Raw genomic sequence first — 18,689 nt, 5'->3', positions numbered from 1 at the left:
GAAGCTGAAAGAGAAGGCAGAACCCTCAAACCATACCAGGGTATGAAAAGTGCCACAGACTTTGGGTTGTCTAAGGAAATTTGCTGCCCTCAGCTCTTTCGTAGGCGTAGGCCTGTATCTGTTCCTGTGTTCTCTCTGCTGTCATAGCTGCTAGGGTCTTCATAACAAGACAGAGTTAAACACTGTGAGGCCTTGTTCTTGAGAAGCTGCTATGTGCTGTACTCGTTAGTAACTTCCTCAGACTTGTATGAGTTCATCCTTGTCGGTTTTCCTTACAGGGGTTCTTTTTTTCTCCTCCCCACAAAAAAAAAAAAAAAAAAAAAAAAAAACCAACATTTTATTAGGGAGTGATTGGTATATTAAAAAACATCATATTTAATGCACACAAAATCATGAATATAAGAACAAGTATGCTTCTGTGAAACTATCAACACCAAGAGTGTAATTGTACCTGTCACCTCCAAAGGTTTCCCTTTGGGAGTTTCTGCTTGTTATTTACACCAAATAAACAAACAAATAACTATCCTCCTTTGTTTCTCTGATAAGAAAACTTCTCTTTTACCTTTATGATTTTCTTATACTCCCCAACTTCTTGCTACTGGATTGATTTCTATTGTCCCATGAACTCCATCATATATTCAGAATTCATCTTTTCCCTTCTTCAGAGTATGAGAGCAGAAATAGCTTCAGTTTCCCCATTTAGAGAGAAGTAGTATGCCTTTAGTGAATCCTTCCTTCTGATAGAAAGTATTAGATGTGACAAGAAGTCATTCCAGCAGCTCAGGACCCAACCTTCCTGGGTCTGCAAAGTGTACTAACAAGAATACTTGACAAAGGGAAATACTGTTGTCTTGCCTCTTAATGGGGTGTTGTTGAGAAGAGGATCCTGTGAAACCTCCTCCCTTTTTTTTCTTTCTCTTTTACTGAAGCAAAATAGGGCACGTGTGTTATCATTAATATTTTATGCTGATGAGACTTCTTTCATGTCCCTTAAGCTAAGTTATAATTTTAGACATTTCAGTTTATATAAAAGATGTAGTAATACCCTGGACTTTGATTATGGTTTCTCTTAAATTTTAGTTTTACGGCTCGGATTACAGAATTAATGCAAGTACTAAAGGATTTAAATCATGGCAAATACGAACGCACGATGGTGTCACAGCAGGAAAAGGGTAATATAAACACCACAGTTTGTAGTCATAGTTTTTAGTTGCTCCTACTATATGAGGTTTTAATAATTGTTTTCCATTTAAGGTGCTGAAGGAGCACAAGTTAGTCCCTTGATACCTGGTACTGGAGAAATCATCAATGCAGACAACATTATAAAGTATGTACAGGAAAAGGCTGTGCTATACTATATGCATTTATTACACTTCATGGCAGTCTTTCTCATCAGCTTGTAGTTAAATGTGTAATGTAAAATTGACTTTAAAAATTTTAAATAGCTTTGGGGTATCATTGACATAAAAGTTATATATATTTAAGGCCTATAATTTGATGTTTTGGTATTACATCCACACTGTAAAACAATGTCCATATTCCAGCAAATTATTATATCTCTTGTCTCTTCATCTGAACGTGTGTATGTATGTGTGTATGTACATGTCATTTCATGTGTGTAGAGCATACTTTTAACTGTTGTCCCTGTGCTGCTGGTTAGACCTCTAGAACTTACTCATCTTCCTTCATACTTTTCCCTTCCCTCAGTCCCTAGCAACACTCTCTTCTATGAATTTAATGATTTAGATTCTGTATATAAGTTATATATAAACTGTGTTTCTTTTTCTGTCTTATTTGTTTACCGTGATGCTCTCTACCATCAAAAATGACTGATTGAGTTCTTTTAAAAATATGTTGTGGTTTTGAGAGTTTAAAGCAGATTTTTACTTATGTGCTTGTGTGTGTTCCTACTTGTCTGTATGTGTACCAAGTTTGTGCAGGTGCATGTGGGAGTATAAAAAGGCATTGAATCCCCTGGAACTGGAGCTACAAGTGGTTGTGAGCCACCTGACATGGGTGCTGGGAACCAAACCTGGGTCCTCTGCAAGAGCAGTAAGTGCTCTTAACCACAGAGCCATCTCTCCAGCTTTTTTTTTTTTTTTAAGACTGGATAATACTCCTTTGTATGAGTGTGTGCTTACACATATGATATATTCTTTATCTTTTTTATCATTTGAAAGACTTTAAGGGAGTTTCCCCTTTTGGTTTGTTTAATAAATACTGCAGTGTGTATGGGAGTGCAGATACCACTCTGTGACAATTATTTTATTTCCTTTGGTTATCTCTCTGGAATAGGATTGTCTCTCTGAAGCAGAGAACTTATAGCAGTTAAGTCTTTATTTTTCTGAGGACCCTCTATGCTGTTTTCCTCTCATTGCTGTTTAATTACGTTCTTACCAACAGTGGTTAAAGGTTCCCATTCCTCTGCATCTCGCCAGCACTTACCTTCGTCGTGATAACTGTCGTCCTAACAGGGTGACACTCATTGCAGTCTTGAGACGCAGTTCTCTGGTGGTTAAGATCGCGAGACCGTTTTCAGTTGCGTTTTGTCTTCTGAATGTATTCTTTTATGAAGTGTCTGAATGGTCGTTTACTATGTTGGGTTATTTCTATTTGGGGTATTGAGTTATTTGAGTTCCTTACTTGTTTTTAATTTCCCTTTTTTTATTAATGTCCTTTTTAGGTTTGATCATGTACCTTTAGCAACACCAAATGGAGATATTTTGATCCGAGATCTTAGTTTTGAAGTAAGTTTTTAAATGTTCATATAAGAGTTTAAATTATCTTCAAAATATGAACTGGAAATTTGAATATTTAAATTAAATTTAAGGTTTGAGTTGTCTCTATCTAAACCCATACTATTACATTTGAAACTAACTCTTTGAACCATCTAGAAATCTCGTTTTTCTTAAAATTAACTGGGCTTTAAAAATTTCAGGGATTACTACTGCATCAAATTTGTTTTGTTGGAGAGATGGCTCAGCAGTTAGAACTTAAGCTCTCACAGAGGAACCCGCTTCTGTTCCCAGCACCCACATGGCAGCTGACCACTGTCTGTAACTCCAGTCCTAGGAGATCTGACATCCTCTTCTGTTCTCTGCAGGCTCCTGCACACACACAGTACACATAAACTTATGCGGGCATGCACATACACAAATGAAAAAATAATCTTCAAACAAATTTTTTTGCAAATAAATCCATGACAAAAAGGTGCATCTAATTAGATTTACCATGTATAATGAAAACTTAAACATGCAAATACAACTTTAATCGCCTTAAATAAAAAACTCTAAATCAAAAGTCTCTTTGGGGGGGGTGTTTATGCAGGAAGATTTATATCCATACAAACAATACAAGGTCATTCTCTCTTTACATTTTATTTATATATTTTGTGTGTTGTATGTTGGGGGTGGAGCACATGTCATATTAAGTATGTCAAGGTCAGAACACAGTTTGAGTGAGTGGGTTCTCTTCATCTACTATATGGGCTCCAGGAGTTGAACTCAGGTCATCAGGCTTGGCAGGAAGCATCTTTACCTCCTGAGCCATCTCACTAGTCCCTGAAAAACTAGCAGCGCAGCTGCACCTCGTGTAGCCAGTAGGCTGTCAGTCAAGTAAACAGTGATATTGATGCACTGTGTTTCCCTAATTAAACTGGTGATATGATAGGTAAAATGAAAAGGCTGTCCGTGACTGTTTTTGTGTGATTTGTATCTTGAAGTTTGAGGATTACTGTTTTAGGTTATTTGTCTATTGAGACTTTCTGAGCTCGAAGTCTTAAAAATTAGTAACACATTCTTACCCTACAAATGGTCTCTTAAATTCCAGATACCGTCCTGTAGAGCACACTGCCCAGGAGAACTCTGGGTCGCTCTGTGGCCAGGATGGGTATTGAGCATTGAAAGTGTGGCAGGTGCAGTCATCAGACTCAGTTGTAGAGTGTATTTAATTTTAATTAGCTTGATTTAAATAGCCGTGTGTGACAGTATTGGACAGTCTTGCTCTAGAACCCTCCTCTGTGTGTACCCATTGTGCTAATGTATTTGTGTGTTTTTTAGCTGCTTTCACGGAAATGTTTTCTGATAGCTTATAAAATAAAGAATACTGTTAGATTTGTTTTTAAACTCTTATAATCTTAGGTAATTCTTTAGTTTTCTGCTCTTACTAATTTATATTTACTAAATATATCTACTGTCTTAAGTAACTAAGAATTAGAAAATGTTAGTTATGCAAAGTGAGTATTGTATCATTGTCATGCCTCCTTTACAGCCAGGCACTGTAACAGGAAGTAGAAACTGTACTGTGGTTGGTAAATATTGGCAGGCCTGGGGTGAGGAGCACTCCTCTCAGTCACAGGCTGCTTCCTTTGTAAGGCAGCCGCTCCTCCTTCCTGCCAGCAGCCCTGAGCTCCACTCAGACAGTCTGCTCACTGCTGCTGGCTTTTCTAGTCCCATTGGCCCAGTCTGTCCGAGGCCCTAGTCTTCCCAGATTGGCCATAGCCTCTTTCTCCCTCATAGTCGTGTTCCTGACTCACCCGTTAGCTTCCGTTGGTCCCTGTTTCTCTTTCTCTGGAAACAGTCTTCTTGTTCTCTTGGTCTGCTGTTAAGAATCCCTTTTCTGCCTCACCTCTAGGTTAGATTTGGTCTTTTCTTGTTTGTCTTCCCAGGATTTTCCTCAACATGGAGTTTCTTTATGGAACAAACATTCCTCAATTTTTTATCATTTCCATTTAGTTGTGCCCATCTTGACTCACTTTTCAAAGTCAGTATTCCTTTCTTTGGAAAGTCGTCATAAGGCCGACTTGGCCATCAGAAAGCACACATTTCCTACTTGTCTGCATGTTGTGTTATAGCTAAACGATGCGCTTTCTGCAGGCTAAGATTTTAACCCTCCTCCTTTATGAGCTCTCAGTACAGGCATAGTTTATTCCTTTTTAAGATAAATAGTATTCATTGTGTGCATATACTACATTCTGTTTACCCCTCATCTGCTTGGGCTGTTTCTACCTTTTGGCTACTTTAAATAATGCTGATGGCAGTCTATTTTATCTCAGTAGGAGCCCTCAGTTGGTTTGTGCTATGTTAAGGGCTTGCTGACCACTATCTCTTCCTACCTGTTACCTCTCTGAGCTCAGTCAGTGCTACTGTTCTCTTTGCTGTCTTCTCCAGCAGAAGCAATCTGTCTGTCCTGTGAGATGAGGCTCATTCCTGTCCTCATGCCTGCTTGTTATGGGTGGCCAGGAGTGGTTTTCTCATGATAAGCTCCTTACACATCTGAAGTTTTCTCAGTTCTCACTTTGAGTGAGGCATTTTTTTTTTACCCTGTGGCTCAGTACATATCAATACTGAGTCTGTAGTATACAATTTAACTTATTTTTTGTATATATTCTTGCTGACATAGAAGTTATGCACAGTGTTATCTAAAAGAGCAAAAGAAAATATGACCTACATATCTAATCATTGGGGAATTTTTAATGGTACACTCTTAGTATGTACTACAGGCATTAAAAGAATGAGCAAAAGGGACATAAATACAGTGACCTGGAGGAATATTTGTGACATACTATTAAGTAAATATAGACCTCTAAGTAAAAGATTATAGTCTACAGTTCAGTTAAAAAATATGTTAATAAACATGAATATAGACAATTATTATTGTCCAGAATCCTCAGATTTTTTTTAAGCTTTCAAATTTTACATTCTGATTAAGACTACACATTGAACAGTCTAAATCAATGATGTTTTTTAAGAGAAAAAGGAAACAGTAAAAATTGAAAGTAAGCAGATGTCAAAGGTTTCTCCCCACATCACTCCATAGTTGTACCTGACACCACATTTACAGGTAAAATGAGAAGCTAATAATAAGCAGAGACCCCTTTGACTCTTAAGGAAATGCACATGCTTAATTTAGTTAATTAGTTAATTCAAAGACTTAATGTCTTTCAGGTTCGATCTGGGGCCAATGTTCTCATTTGTGGTCCAAATGGATGTGGAAAGAGTTCCCTCTTCCGTGTTCTTGGTGAAGTATGTGCATACTGGTTTCTAAAATTTACCATCTTATTTTGTAATGCTGTTAGGTTCTGAATGTCACAGTCACTTCTGTCCTCTCTTTGTGTTCATAGTTATGGCCTCTTTTTGGAGGACGTCTTACTAAACCTGAGAGAGGAAAGTTATTTTATGTTCCTCAGGTAAGACTTTGAGCTATTTTGTAACCTTTAAGACTTTTTGGTTTACTCTCTCAAAATGTACTTTTAATGACTCTTGCTATGTCATTATGACTACTAGCGACCCTATATGACCCTGGGAACACTGAGAGACCAAGTGATATATCCAGATGGAAAAGAGGATCAGAAGAAGAAGGGGATATCTGACCAGGTAAGGGGTGATCACATCCTACATTCACCAAGCATGCCCACTTCAGATTCTTTGTCATTTTAGATGTCAGATAGTGTGGCCTAATCTAAAGCCTTCCAAACCATGGTTACAGCTCTCCAGGCGGTGGCAGGAGGATAGCTGCTTCACTTAAGTGTTACTCATGGCATGTTTTAACCATTGTGATAGCGCTGTATCCCCATTACCCTCCTCTTTCAGTTGTATGATGCCGCTACCGTCTTTAAGCTACCAGACAGTTTAAGGGTAGTATGGCTAGAGACTGACAGTTCAGGTCACTTTGTGCCATTTCTTTTCTGAAGAGCACCTACCTGTCCAGGTGGTTGGCCATGGAGTAATGAGCTAGTCTAACAATAAGGTGAGACAGGTCATTAGCTTCTAAAACACTTTTTCGGTCTTTCATCTTTGTATAAAGGTGCTGAAGGAGTACTTGGATAATGTGCAGTTGGGTCATATCCTTGAGCGGGAAGGAGGCTGGGACAGTGTTCAGGACTGGATGGATGTACTCAGCGGAGGAGAAAAACAAAGGATGGCGGTCAGTATCCTCTGAAGACTGGTACCAAATACTTCTTAGAGTCGCTGTTAGAATCCAGAGTTTGGCTAATCTGAACACAGAGTTTTGTCTTTTCTCAGCAACTATTAAAGTATTAGTTAGTTTAAATTGTAATAAAAGTGCTAGGAAATGTTTAACTTCATATAAATTTGGAATTCTGAAAAATGTATCAGTAATGCTATTGTTCCATGAAAGGGAAAGCTGTAGATCTACTGTATCCCACCAGTTCATTTTTCTAGACATTGGCCCTGTGAGGATGACGATCGTGGTTCCATCTTTCTGTAGCTTTTCCCTCTAGATAGCACGCTCCTCTCTTCTGACTGCTCTCCCTGAGTAGCTGGAAACGCTGGAAACATGAGTTCTCCATGCTGGCCTTTGCCATTGTCCTCCTTCACTGTTACTGTGACTTGTTTCTCCACTTACTGACCTGCTCCTAATGTTAGTTAGAACTTAAAACTTTCCTAGTGTAAAGAAGAATTGAAAAGACACTGTTTGATTTTTATATATATATATAAAAATAACAAAGTTACCTTGGAAAAAGATTTTTCCCCTGCTTCCCAGCACTTACTCTTCCAGTATACCATCCCCTCATTATTTATTATATTCCAAGCTCCCACAGAACAGCCCATTAAACTCTGAGCAGCAAATGGCTTTTCCAGCTCCAAGTTCCAAATGCTTCCACTATCCTTCCAAAAAACACCATGGTTAGGTCCATTATAGCAAAACTCCACTATTGGTACCAGTTTCTGTCCCAGTTTGCTTTAATTGTTGTGATAAACACATGTCCAAAACCAATCTGGAGAAGAAATTTTGTTTTAGCGTACGTGTTACAGACCATCGTCTAGTGAAGTCAGGGCAGGAATTCAAGGTAGGCTCCTAAAGCAGAAACCACGAAGGATGCTACTTACTGCTCGCCCAAAGATGGTACTGCCCCAGGGAGCTGGGCCTTTTTTTTTTTTTTTTTAATAATTTTTTATTTAAAAAATGTTTTTCTTTCCTTTTACATACCAACCCCTGTTCCTCCTTCCTTCTCTTCTCCTGCTCCCCGCCTCACCCCCACATCACCACCATCCCCTCCTCATAGAGAGTAAGGCCTCCCTTGGGTAGTCAACACAGGCTGGCATACCAAGTTGGGGCTGGATCTAGCCCCTCCTCCCTGCATCAAGGCTGATTAAGTCATCACACCATAGGGAATGGGCTCTAAAAAGCCAGTTCATGTGCCCAGGATAAGTCCTGGTCCCATTGCCAGGGAACCCACAAACACATCAAGCCATACAACTTTCACCCACATTCAGAGGGCCTAGTTGGGTTCCATGCAGGCTTTCTGTGCTGGGCCTTCTTACTTCAGTTAGTAATCAAGAAAATAGGCTAGAGAGATGGCTTAGTAGTTAAGAGTACTGTTTGCTCTTCTAGAGGACCCAGGTTTGATACCTGGTACCTACATGGCAGCTCACAACTGTTGGTGACTCCACAGGTCTACGTCAGATGCCTTGTGTATTTACTTTTTTAGACAGAGTCTATCACTGAATTTGGAGCTCTTAAGTTGGCTGGGCTGGCTGGCCAGTAAGGCCACAGGATCCGTTTTTCTGCCTTCTAGCACTGGATTAGAGGTGGAGGTCACCATGCCCAGCTTTTTTTTTTTTTTTTAACATGGGTGCTGGGAATTTGAATTCAGGTCCTGATGTTTGCAGGACTGGCACTTTACCCACCGAGCCATCTTCCCAGCCCCAGTCTTCAGTTTTCTACCATAGCACTGTACCTCTCAGCAGAAGAACTCGTTTTATACTTGAAAAAGAGAGGCTGTTATCCAGGTCAATGACAGCTAGTTTTGAGTGCTTAGTAGATGATAGCCAATATGCCAAGCAGATTCCAAAGGCTAACACATTATATCTCTAAAGCAGTCCTGTTAAGTAATCCTGACTATCCCAGCCACCAAGGAAACTGCACTTGAGTGGGTTAGGGCTTGCCAAGCCGACTGTTGATGTTAGAACTGGTGAACGGTGGCTTGTCAAGCTCAGCTCAGGCAGCATGCTGGCTTGAACATTTGCTTTATAGCTTCCTTGTTTTGTGGCGACAAATAGCTGACAGCATGGAGGGAGATGGAGACACACACATAGACACATGATGAGAAAAGGGAGGCACTTGGGAAACGCTGTCAGATGAACTGTATCTGTGTGATCGTGTCTGTTTGCTGCTTCCTCTTCCTCACCTCATGCTCATGCGTGTGAACCCCAAGAAAGCAGTTTGTTTCGGTTATCCACTTGGTGTGGATTTGACTAGAACAGCCGTGTAAGTGTTAGGTGTGTTGTAGTGGCTTAGTCATGATTTCTGTGTTAGAGAATCTTACAGCTTAGGCAAACATGCGAACTCCAGGATGCCATATACAGACTGTTGCAATTCCATAAAGGGTTCACTTGGATTGAGAGAATGATATTGAGCAGACACTTGAAAGATGTCTGGACCAGATTCTGGCATTGGGACTTAAGAAAGAATAAGCTTGAAGTGATAGCACAGGCATGGTCCCAGCACTCCAGAGGCAGAGGCAGGAGGATTGCCATGAGTTTAGGCCAGCCTGGGCTACATAGTGAGTTCTGGCCACCAGAGGCACAGAATGAGAGCCTCTATCAAACAGAAACAAACAATACAACAGCAAAATCAGAAGAAAAGAAAGGAAAAAGTGGCATGCGGAGTCTAAGGCTTAGGATGCCTTCCTTCAGAAGGAAAGAAGGGAAAGGAAGGTGACACTTGGGTCTCTAAGGCCTGGGATGCCTTATCCTAGTAGTTGAGCGCTGGCTGGATGTTGAGATCGGAGCAGGAGGAGGAAGACTCCACAGGACCTTGGAGATGAGAAAGGGGAAGCTGTGGAGAAGGTTTAAGTTGGGTGGGGTTCTTTGATTTGCGTATGTGATAGATTGTCCCTGGTTACACAGAGAATGGAGGAAAGCAGAGAGGGAGCTGAAGGTTGTATAATCCTGGGAGAAAGTGAGTGTTCTCTGGGATAAGGGCACGGCAGAGATGAGGAACAGTGAGTGAGACTCTGAAGAGGAGAGTGGCTGAGAGAGAGGGTTAAGACAGGGCCAAGAAGATTCAGAAGAGAGAGGATCTGGGATTTAATTCTGAGAACTCCTCATACACACGCTTAATGGCCACGTGGGAAAGCACTCAAAGGAAGAGAGCGGGGGACTCCAGTGGCTTCACTGTTACCCTCAAGAAGGGAGTGGTTTGAGTGGAATGTTTCACACAGCGTAAGTGGATTGGGTTTAGGAACATGTCTCCTGCCTGGTTTTGCGACATGATGATGTCTGTTAGGGGCAAGTGACAGAATAACTGTCCAAGACAAGGACAGACCTTTCCAGAGAGTAGAGTGCACTCGGAGTGGAAGTAAGGGAAGAGGTCCCACAGCCTTGCTGATGAAGTGCAGCTTGAGTTTTCTTGCCTGGCCCACGGTCAGGGCAAATCTCTCTCACCTGCCAGTCCCACAGCCTCAGACCCAATCAAGTAAACACAGAGACTTATATTGGTTACAAACTGTATGGCCGTGGCAGGCTTCTTGCTAACTGTTCTTACAGCTTAAATTAATCCATTTCCTTTAATCTATACTTTGCCACATGGCTCGTGGTTTACCGGCATCTTCACAAGCTGTTTCTCATCGTGGTGGCTGGCAGTGTCTCTCTGACTCAGCCTTCCACTTCCCAGCTTTATTCTCCTCCTTGCCCCGCCTATACTTCCTGCCTAGCCAACGGCCAATCAGTGTTTTATTGATTAATTAGCAACACATTTGCCATACATCCCACAGCACTTCCCCCCTTTTTTTTTTCAAAAAGGAAGGTTTTAACCTTAACAAAGTAAAATTACATATAATTTGGGAATTTGGGCGTAGCTTCTCTTACTACTTCCTGCTGGAAGGGGGCGCTGTATCTTATGGGGATACAAAGAAAATTTTAGGATTATGGAATAGTCCATGAGGGTGTATTGTCTGAGCCAGTTGCCTTCAAATCATTCTGGATGTTGGATCATCTGGGCCATGGTATCATCAGAGACCTTCAGGGGGTCTTGGCTGGTCAAACCTGATGTATCTTAATCTTGAACAAATCCATAGCCTCTGGCTTTCTGTGGGAACAAAAGCAGAGATTCTTTTCCAAAGTAACATGTCCTTATATCCAAATTTTGAAGTAAAGATATCTTTAAAATATACATATTGGTTTAACTTAGCTTCCTTTACAATCAAATATCTCTCTGCAGTTAAGAATCCCAAAGACAACATAATCCAGATTCTCTGTGTAATATTCATTTTTACGTGGCTTATTTTTTATACTACCTTTACTGTCTCTTTAAAGACTTTATTTTTAAAAACTATTTATTTCTTTATATAACTGTATATATTCCTTTTTCTCTCTCTTCCAAGCCTACATATATTTTACACACATTGTAAACTATTACATCTGAATCTGTCTTATTGTGAATCTATTGCCTTAAACTGCAGCAGCTGTGGCTGCTGGCTCTGCCCACCTCAGCTTCCCAACATGGCTACGTTTACCACCAGCTCTGGGAGCTGTCGTGGGTCTATGCTTTTATCCAAGCAGCGTGTAGCCTAGAAACCTCTTTTTTTTTTTTTTTTTTTTTTTTTTTTTTTTTTTTTTTTTTTTTTTTTTTACCTGCAAAGGCTAAATCCACCAGGCAGCTTAATGTGCCACTTGCAGAGACCTCATTCCCGCCATACTGCAGGTCGAGCGCGCACACCAGAAACCCACAAGGAGCTCAAACCAGCAGCTGCCGCTCATTTGAGAGAGACAATTAGGAACTGTTTTTAGCTCCGTTTTAGAAACTTTTTTCTCAGTTTTTAGGTGGAAACTCTTGCCACCACGTTGGGCGCCATTTGCAGCTTGAGTTTTCTTGCCTGGCCCACGGTCAGGGCAAATCTCTCTCACCTGCCAGTCCCACAACCTCAGACCCAATCAAGTAAACACAGAGACTTATATTGGTTACAAACTGTATGGCCGTGGCAGGCTTCTTGCTAACTGTTCTTACAGCTTAAATTAATCCATTTCCTTTAATCTATACTTTGCCACATGGCTCGTGGTTTACCGGCATCTTCACAAGCTGTTTCTCATCGTGGTGGCTGGCAGTGTCTCTCTGACTCAGCCTTCCACTTCCCAGCTTTATTCTCCTCCTTGCCCCGCCTATACTTCCTGCCTAGCCAACGGCCAATCAGTGTTTTATTGATTAATTAGCAACACATTTGCCATACATCCCACAGCAATGAAGAGTCCATCTTCAAGAGCAGCAGAAGCTTTCAAAGACCGCACACACCTGGGGCCGACAGCAGAGGCTTGGCAGTGCTAAAAGATACTGGCGGGAGCTCTAACAGGTGCCATTACTTAAACAGCACCTGATTAAGATCTGTGATCTGAATTTTAAGGTCTAGTTCAAACACAAAACTTGTTTGTCTAGTGAACTTTCTTTTTTTTTTTTTTTTTTTTTTTTTTTTTTTGGTTTTTCGAGACAGAGTTTCTCTGTGTAGCTTTGCGCCTTTCCTGGAACTCACTTGGTAGCCCAGGCTGGCCTCGAACTCACAGAGATCCGCCTGGCTCTGCCTCCCGAGTGCTGGGATTAAAGGCGTGCACCACCACCGCCCGGCGGGAACTTTCATTATTTTAAAAGTCAGTCCCATCTCACAGCAGTTTTTGTTTTTCTCTTAGCAATAAATAATTTCCCACACACTATATTTCTCTCTTTGTTTAAGATGACAGTAAAAACAGTGTGTTTTATTTATATTATTTTTATCTCTAGGAATGATGCTTTTTAGTTAGAATAATTTTCATATTTTAGCTTTATAAGACGCCAGAAAACATATTTAACTGAAGCAAATTTATCTTTCCTTATTAGTTTTATCTTTAGGCCTGCCTCTGTTTACACACACTATCTCCTTTTATGCTTTAGATGGCAAGATTGTTTTATCACAAGCCCCAGTTTGCCATTTTGGATGAATGCACAAGTGCAGTCAGTGTGGATGTGGAAGGCTACATTTACAGCCACTGTCGAAAGGTGAGTGTCATGCCACAGGTGCTTCATTGGGGTGTCTGTGTGCCATGTCCAAACACAAACCTACACCTAAAGGAAATTCCAAGCCACAAAATTGCTACTAAAAGATAATGCCCTATATTAGCTTTAAATTGGTAACTAATAGATATGAACAGAGTACAAACAATTATTGGTGTATTCTAAATACAACTTTATAGATATGAATAGAATACAAGGAATTATCCTTGCATTCTAAATAGAACTCGTTAGCAATTTCTTAGACATGGTACAGTATTTAAATATATTCACCTTTTACCTCATTACTTAGACTTAACAAAAATTCTTAGCTTTCCTTTGTTCCATTAACTTTACCTATGTATCACTTTTTAAATCAAGAAAAGTCAATAGTTGATTTTTGGCAATCTAAATTTTTTTCAATTTCTCATTGTGTGTGTGTATGTGTTGGTAGCATACATAACTATGCTTGTGTATATTTGCATGTGTGGTGGTGTGCATGCATAGGGTACGTGTGGAGGACACAGGCTGATTTTTGGTATCCTTAATCGCACTTCCCTTCATTTACTGAGGCAGGGTTTCTTGCTGCACCTGTAGTTTGTTGATTTAGTTAGTTTAGCTAGCTGGCTTGCCCTGTCTCCCATTCCAAACCCTGGGATTCCAGATGGGCCACCACACCTGTCCAGCTTTTTCATGGGTGCTTGCAAAGCAGTTGCTGTATCCACAGAGTTATCTCTCCAGTCCTTCTTTTAGTAGTTATAAACTTATCTAGTTTATTTTATCTGCACAGTATTTTACCAAATTTCTTTTAGTTGACAAATAGGAGGCCGGCTGCCTGCCATTCTTTAAGTACTTGCTCACTAGTCCTGGTGAGCTTTTTGTTTTTAGGAATTGCTGCAACCATCTATACTCTGGCTAGATTTGAAAAATAATAATAGATTCCTTTTTAGAGGTCCTGTGTAAGTAAACGAGTTACAGGAATATTTTAACACTTTCTGTCTATATCTGGGGAGTTTACAATAAATAAAATAGTCATGTTGTATGCACACACACACACACTGAATTCCGACCATTTGGAGGCTAGCCATGGATCACTAGCATTAGCAGTTCCTGGTAGTTTGTTAGAAGTACACAGTCTCTAACTTTGCCAAGTAGAATGGCATATTAGCAAAATTCCCATGCAGATGCATATGAAAGGTTGAAAAGTGTGGTGTGATAATAAAAGGATCCTCAGTAGTCTTCTCCATAGGAAGGTCTGAACATTGACTGTATTTCTTTAATGACTTATTTTTTTATTTTTGAATCCCCTTTAGTAATCTGTATGTGGTTTTCAATGTTAAAGGTATTAGAAATGTGTGTGGTGTTTTCATGCATAAGACCGTCTAGACTGATTTTGGACTTAAAGGCTTCTCCCTGTCAATTCTCTGTTGCCTCTCACGTTTTTTAAGAGTCTCTAAATCTGTAGAACACAGTCCATTTGAGGGAGGACACTCACTTGGGGTTTCAGTGATAATTTAACGTTGTCACAGTAGCACTGAATACAGAGAAACAGAACCCGAGAGAATGGATCCTTAAGTTTAGAACCTTGTTGTTGTTGTTGATTTCGTATTTGTCTGCATGCCGTGCTGCTCATGGTGAGGGCAGAGGAAAACCGTGAGAGCCAGCCCTCTTCCACCACGCCAGTCCAGGGATTAAACTCAGCCTCGGTGGCAAGGGTCTTTACCCACGAAGGCCTCTTGCCAGGCCAAGAACTTTTTTCTAACTACAAAACCAGTGTAAATTTACAAGGGAATAAAGCAACACTTAAGCTCAATTCAGAATGTTTAACATTAAAGAGAACAGTGGTGCTGCTTGGCCAAAACTAAGCCGTGAGCATGAGATTTAATTATGGAAAGGTAGCATCTGGTGTTCAGATCTCAGCATTTAAACTTTGCTTTTGTGTTTTGGCTTAAGTAATTCTAATATACAGTATGCCTACTCTAATTAAGGTCTAATCCAATTATAAAATCAGGAACAGAAAAATATATCTAAGTGGCTTTTGATGCAATTGAACTGTGTGTTTAACAAAGCTGATAATGTACTTATCTTCTTACACAGGTCCTCACTAATTTGCACAAGGGAGCCAAACTTATGACACAGTTTCAGTGATATCACTGGGTGCCAGCAGAATAATTTAGTCATAAAATTTCATGGTGGAAATTATCCAGAATTTACTTAGGTTAATCTTTTAAAATTATTACAAAATAAAAATAAAATTAGTGTCTGGAGAGATGACTTGGTAGTTAAGAGCACTGGCTGCTCTCCAGGAGGACCTGGGTTCAGTTCCCAGCATCTACATGGTGGCTCACAACCACCTTTAACTCCAGTTCCAAAGGATAGGACACCCTCTTTGGCCTCTGAGGGCTCTTTGTATAGCTGGTAGATTTACATTTACCGAATCTCCCAAACGTAAGACGTGTGTGTTGAAGATCTGACCTCAGGTAGTGTTTCTCACCCTCCTATCTATTGGCTGGATAACTCCTAGACAGTCTGTGCAAAGGTTGTCCTGGGCATTATACTATGTTTAGCAACAATTCTGGTGTCTGTCCATTAGATGGCAGTATTGTCTTCAGTCATAGCCACAGTGTCCACCAGAGAAAGATCTCCCCTCAGTTGAGAACCATTGCTGTCACTGATCCAGAGCAACTACAGTTGAATCTATTGATGCTTCTCTGAAAATCTGAAGTGCAGTTGAAATCCTGAAAGCTGGACCAAGACTGAACATCTTTTTATAATTTTATAGCAGGCTTATTGCATAGCGATACCTGATCTAAACTTAGAAAAGATTTAAACTTTTTTGTCTCAATGTCAGTATTTGTACACATTACTGTAGACACATGCAGAATTCTGCCTTAGAACCTTCTAGAACAGATGGAATAATCACACTTCTGAATGTGTCTGAATTCCGAGGCACATCCCAAAATAAGACTGCAATAGCGAATTATGACACTGCATTTGAAAGCAAATTGGCTGTAGACCTTTTATGCTATTTAGTCCTGATTTTAACCTTTTGCTTTGTTTTGTTTTGTTTTGTTTTTGTTTTTTCAAAACAGGGTTTTTCTGTGTAGCTCTGGCTGTTCTGGAACTTGCTCTGTAGACCAGGCTGGCCTCGAACTCACAGAGATCCTCCTGCCTCTACCTCACAAGTGCTGGGATTAAAGGCATGCCCCACCACCGCCTGGCTACCTTTTGCTATTTTTATCTTACTGTTTTTCATAATAAATCAAATGTAGGGGATTGTATTTTGACATTAATTCTTAACTAGCCACTGACCATGTTATCCTAACAACTTAAATGTGTATAATTTGTGGCTTACCGTTACTGATGTAAATGTAAACCTTTTCTTCGAATTAGGTTGGCATCACCCTCTTTACTGTTTCACACAGAAAATCCCTTTGGAAACACCATGAGGTTTGTATTTCTTTCCTTGTATGGGATGATGAATGTTTATCTCACATAAAAATGTGGGTCTTGGTGACTGATTTTGGATTTCATGGTGAATGTTGCTATATAGGCTCACATCTTAAGGCAAAGGGTGATTTTGAGTTTTATAGTATACAGTAGGACTTTGTTCAGTATTATTCCATCAGTTTAGAAAGCTATAACATACATAAACTCTAGCTCTACTGAGATTAGTGAGCAGTTAGTTCTGTAGTGTTAAGTGACTGCTGTGTAATAGCTGTGGGTAAAAGAGCTGTGTCATTCAGGTTGGACAGAAGAAGAGGAAGTCTTAAAGTTAGATAGCAGAAGCTTAGGAGCATTTTCAGTAAGGTCAGAACTATAAGGGAGAGATGGCATAATGCCAGCCATGTTTGGAACGTAATAAAGTAGGATCTGTCATCAGTCACGGTGATTTACAAAGATACTGTGCTGAGGTTTGCATAGTATAGAAGCGCTGTGTATTCTGGGTAGTGTCCAGAGGGTTGGTGGGGTAATGTTGAGAACAAGTTCTTTCCTCTTCCGTCCACTTCTCTAATCCTCTCCTTCTCCTCCAACTTGCCCCTTGTTTCTCCCTTTCTCTCCCTCCCTGTGCCCATGGGATCTAGCCCTAGGCCTTGGGTGTGCTAGGCAAGAGCAGTGTTCATGTGAAGGGAGAGGGGAGGGGGACACAAAGAGCAGCCAGAAATCTCAATACAGGAAAAACAAATCTTTATATATAAAAGTTCACTAACTAAAAACAGGAGGCTTTGTTCTGTGTCTTCAGAAGGCACCTGAATGGCTCCTTTTCATCTCTGCTAAACCTAAACAAAAGACTTAAAAGTGGAGATTGGTAGCTGATCAGTGAAGCATCAGTTCTGCACCAGTGAGCTGCCCAGGCTCTGGCACGGTAGCTCTGAGCTGCAATCCAGAACTATGGAAGCCTCCTCATTTGTGGGATGCCTGTGCAAACGGACCTGTTGGTAGTTACTGACTCTCCCTTCTCTCCTGTAGTACTACCTGCATATGGATGGTAGAGGCAATTATGAATTCAAAAAGATCACAGAAGATACAGTTGAGTTCGGATCGTAAAGACCATTTCAAGATCTTCACCTGCTTCAATGAAACAAGAATGCATTTGTTAATGCAAAGTGCATTATAAAATAAGGTTAAGCTTGTTTTTTTAAAAAAACAAAGCAACAAATTGACTAGATACAGGATCTAATTGAAACATGTTAAAACACTTAATATTGTATAGGATATTGCTAATTGTGTATATGTTGGTTTAATTATTAATTATGTACTAAGAATGTCCTTATTCTTGTGGTTAAAAAACCTGCCTGAATTAAATTGGGCTTAAATCAGTGTAACCTGATTCATCCTGGGATGTAAACCATTTGAAGTCAGCTAATTTGACTTTTATGGCTCTATCTTTTAATGAAGAACCCTATTTAAAACTGGGGTCATTAGCTGTTCTGTCCTAACAAAATAGTCTTTGAGTTTCATTTCTATGTGCCCCATGGTAATGGGAACCAACCAATCACAATGTATTATTAAAATGTATACCATCAATACAGGATAGCACTTATTACCTAGTGGCAGATTTCTTTAGCTGCTGATTTATACTCATTCCTCATACAAGCCTTGAGGTACATTTGACTCCAAGAGAGCCATTTGGGTTTTCTTTAGCTAAATAATCAGTGTACCCCCTCAGTCTTATGGACTGAGTTGTTTTGAAGGTTCTTTGTGGTGGTGTGTAGTTGTGCTTACAGCCTGTGGTTAATACACGTTACGCTCAGTTTTAACAATGTTTGAGGTGTCCAGGCATGATCTCCTGTGTCAAGCTCAAGGTCTTACAAGAATTTTAGATTTTGTGAAAAGAATTGGACAGGTTCATCAGAAATGAGGTGGTGTAGTCGTGAACGCCATGTGACTGTAGAGGCACTACACGAAGTAACACACTGAGCACGCAGTGTTACTGCTGTCCTTGACTGGGTTTTTGTTTTTAAAAATGGTAAACATTATCATGCACATGGGTGAATGACATTTCCTAGGAGCTGTCTCTGACTCCTCTACAACTACTTTTGTATCTGGATTACCATGTTGAGAGATCATCTCTGGCTCCCGAGGACCATTAATGACTACACGTGTTGTTTGCACAAGGAGGGCCAAGGCTGGACATGATCAATAAGTGGTCGTGAAGTTGGCTTTACCAAACGGGTTCGGAAAGGGGCATTTGATAGTCTTGTTTCTGC

General features: G+C 40.2%; 1 protein-coding gene across 2 annotated transcripts in view; it reads left to right on the top strand.

The window, feature by feature from the left end:
- The window catches only part of Abcd3 (ATP binding cassette subfamily D member 3), a 64,650-nt gene extending 46,644 nt beyond the window's left edge, over positions 1-18,006 (top strand). For both annotated transcript variants that reach the window (XM_059266175.1, XM_059266176.1), the window contains exons 14-23: positions 1,081-1,172; positions 1,255-1,327; positions 2,684-2,747; positions 5,946-6,023; positions 6,122-6,187; positions 6,285-6,374; positions 6,805-6,924; positions 12,883-12,987; positions 16,372-16,428; positions 17,449-18,006. In XM_059266175.1, coding sequence (XP_059122158.1) covers positions 1,081-1,172; positions 1,255-1,327; positions 2,684-2,747; positions 5,946-6,023; positions 6,122-6,187; positions 6,285-6,374; positions 6,805-6,924; positions 12,883-12,987; positions 16,372-16,428; positions 17,449-17,526 — 823 coding nt within the window. In that variant the 3' untranslated portion in view covers positions 17,527-18,006. The remainder of the gene's footprint in view (positions 1-1,080; positions 1,173-1,254; positions 1,328-2,683; positions 2,748-5,945; positions 6,024-6,121; positions 6,188-6,284; positions 6,375-6,804; positions 6,925-12,882; positions 12,988-16,371; positions 16,429-17,448) is intronic.
- The last annotated feature ends 683 nt before the right edge of the window (positions 18,007-18,689 follow it).

The sequence above is a fragment of the Peromyscus eremicus genome, chromosome 6 (assembly GCF_949786415.1).
Source record: "Peromyscus eremicus chromosome 6, PerEre_H2_v1, whole genome shotgun sequence".
NCBI lineage: Eukaryota > Metazoa > Chordata > Mammalia > Rodentia > Cricetidae > Peromyscus > Peromyscus eremicus.
This window is presented reverse-complemented; position numbering and strand designations above follow the sequence as displayed.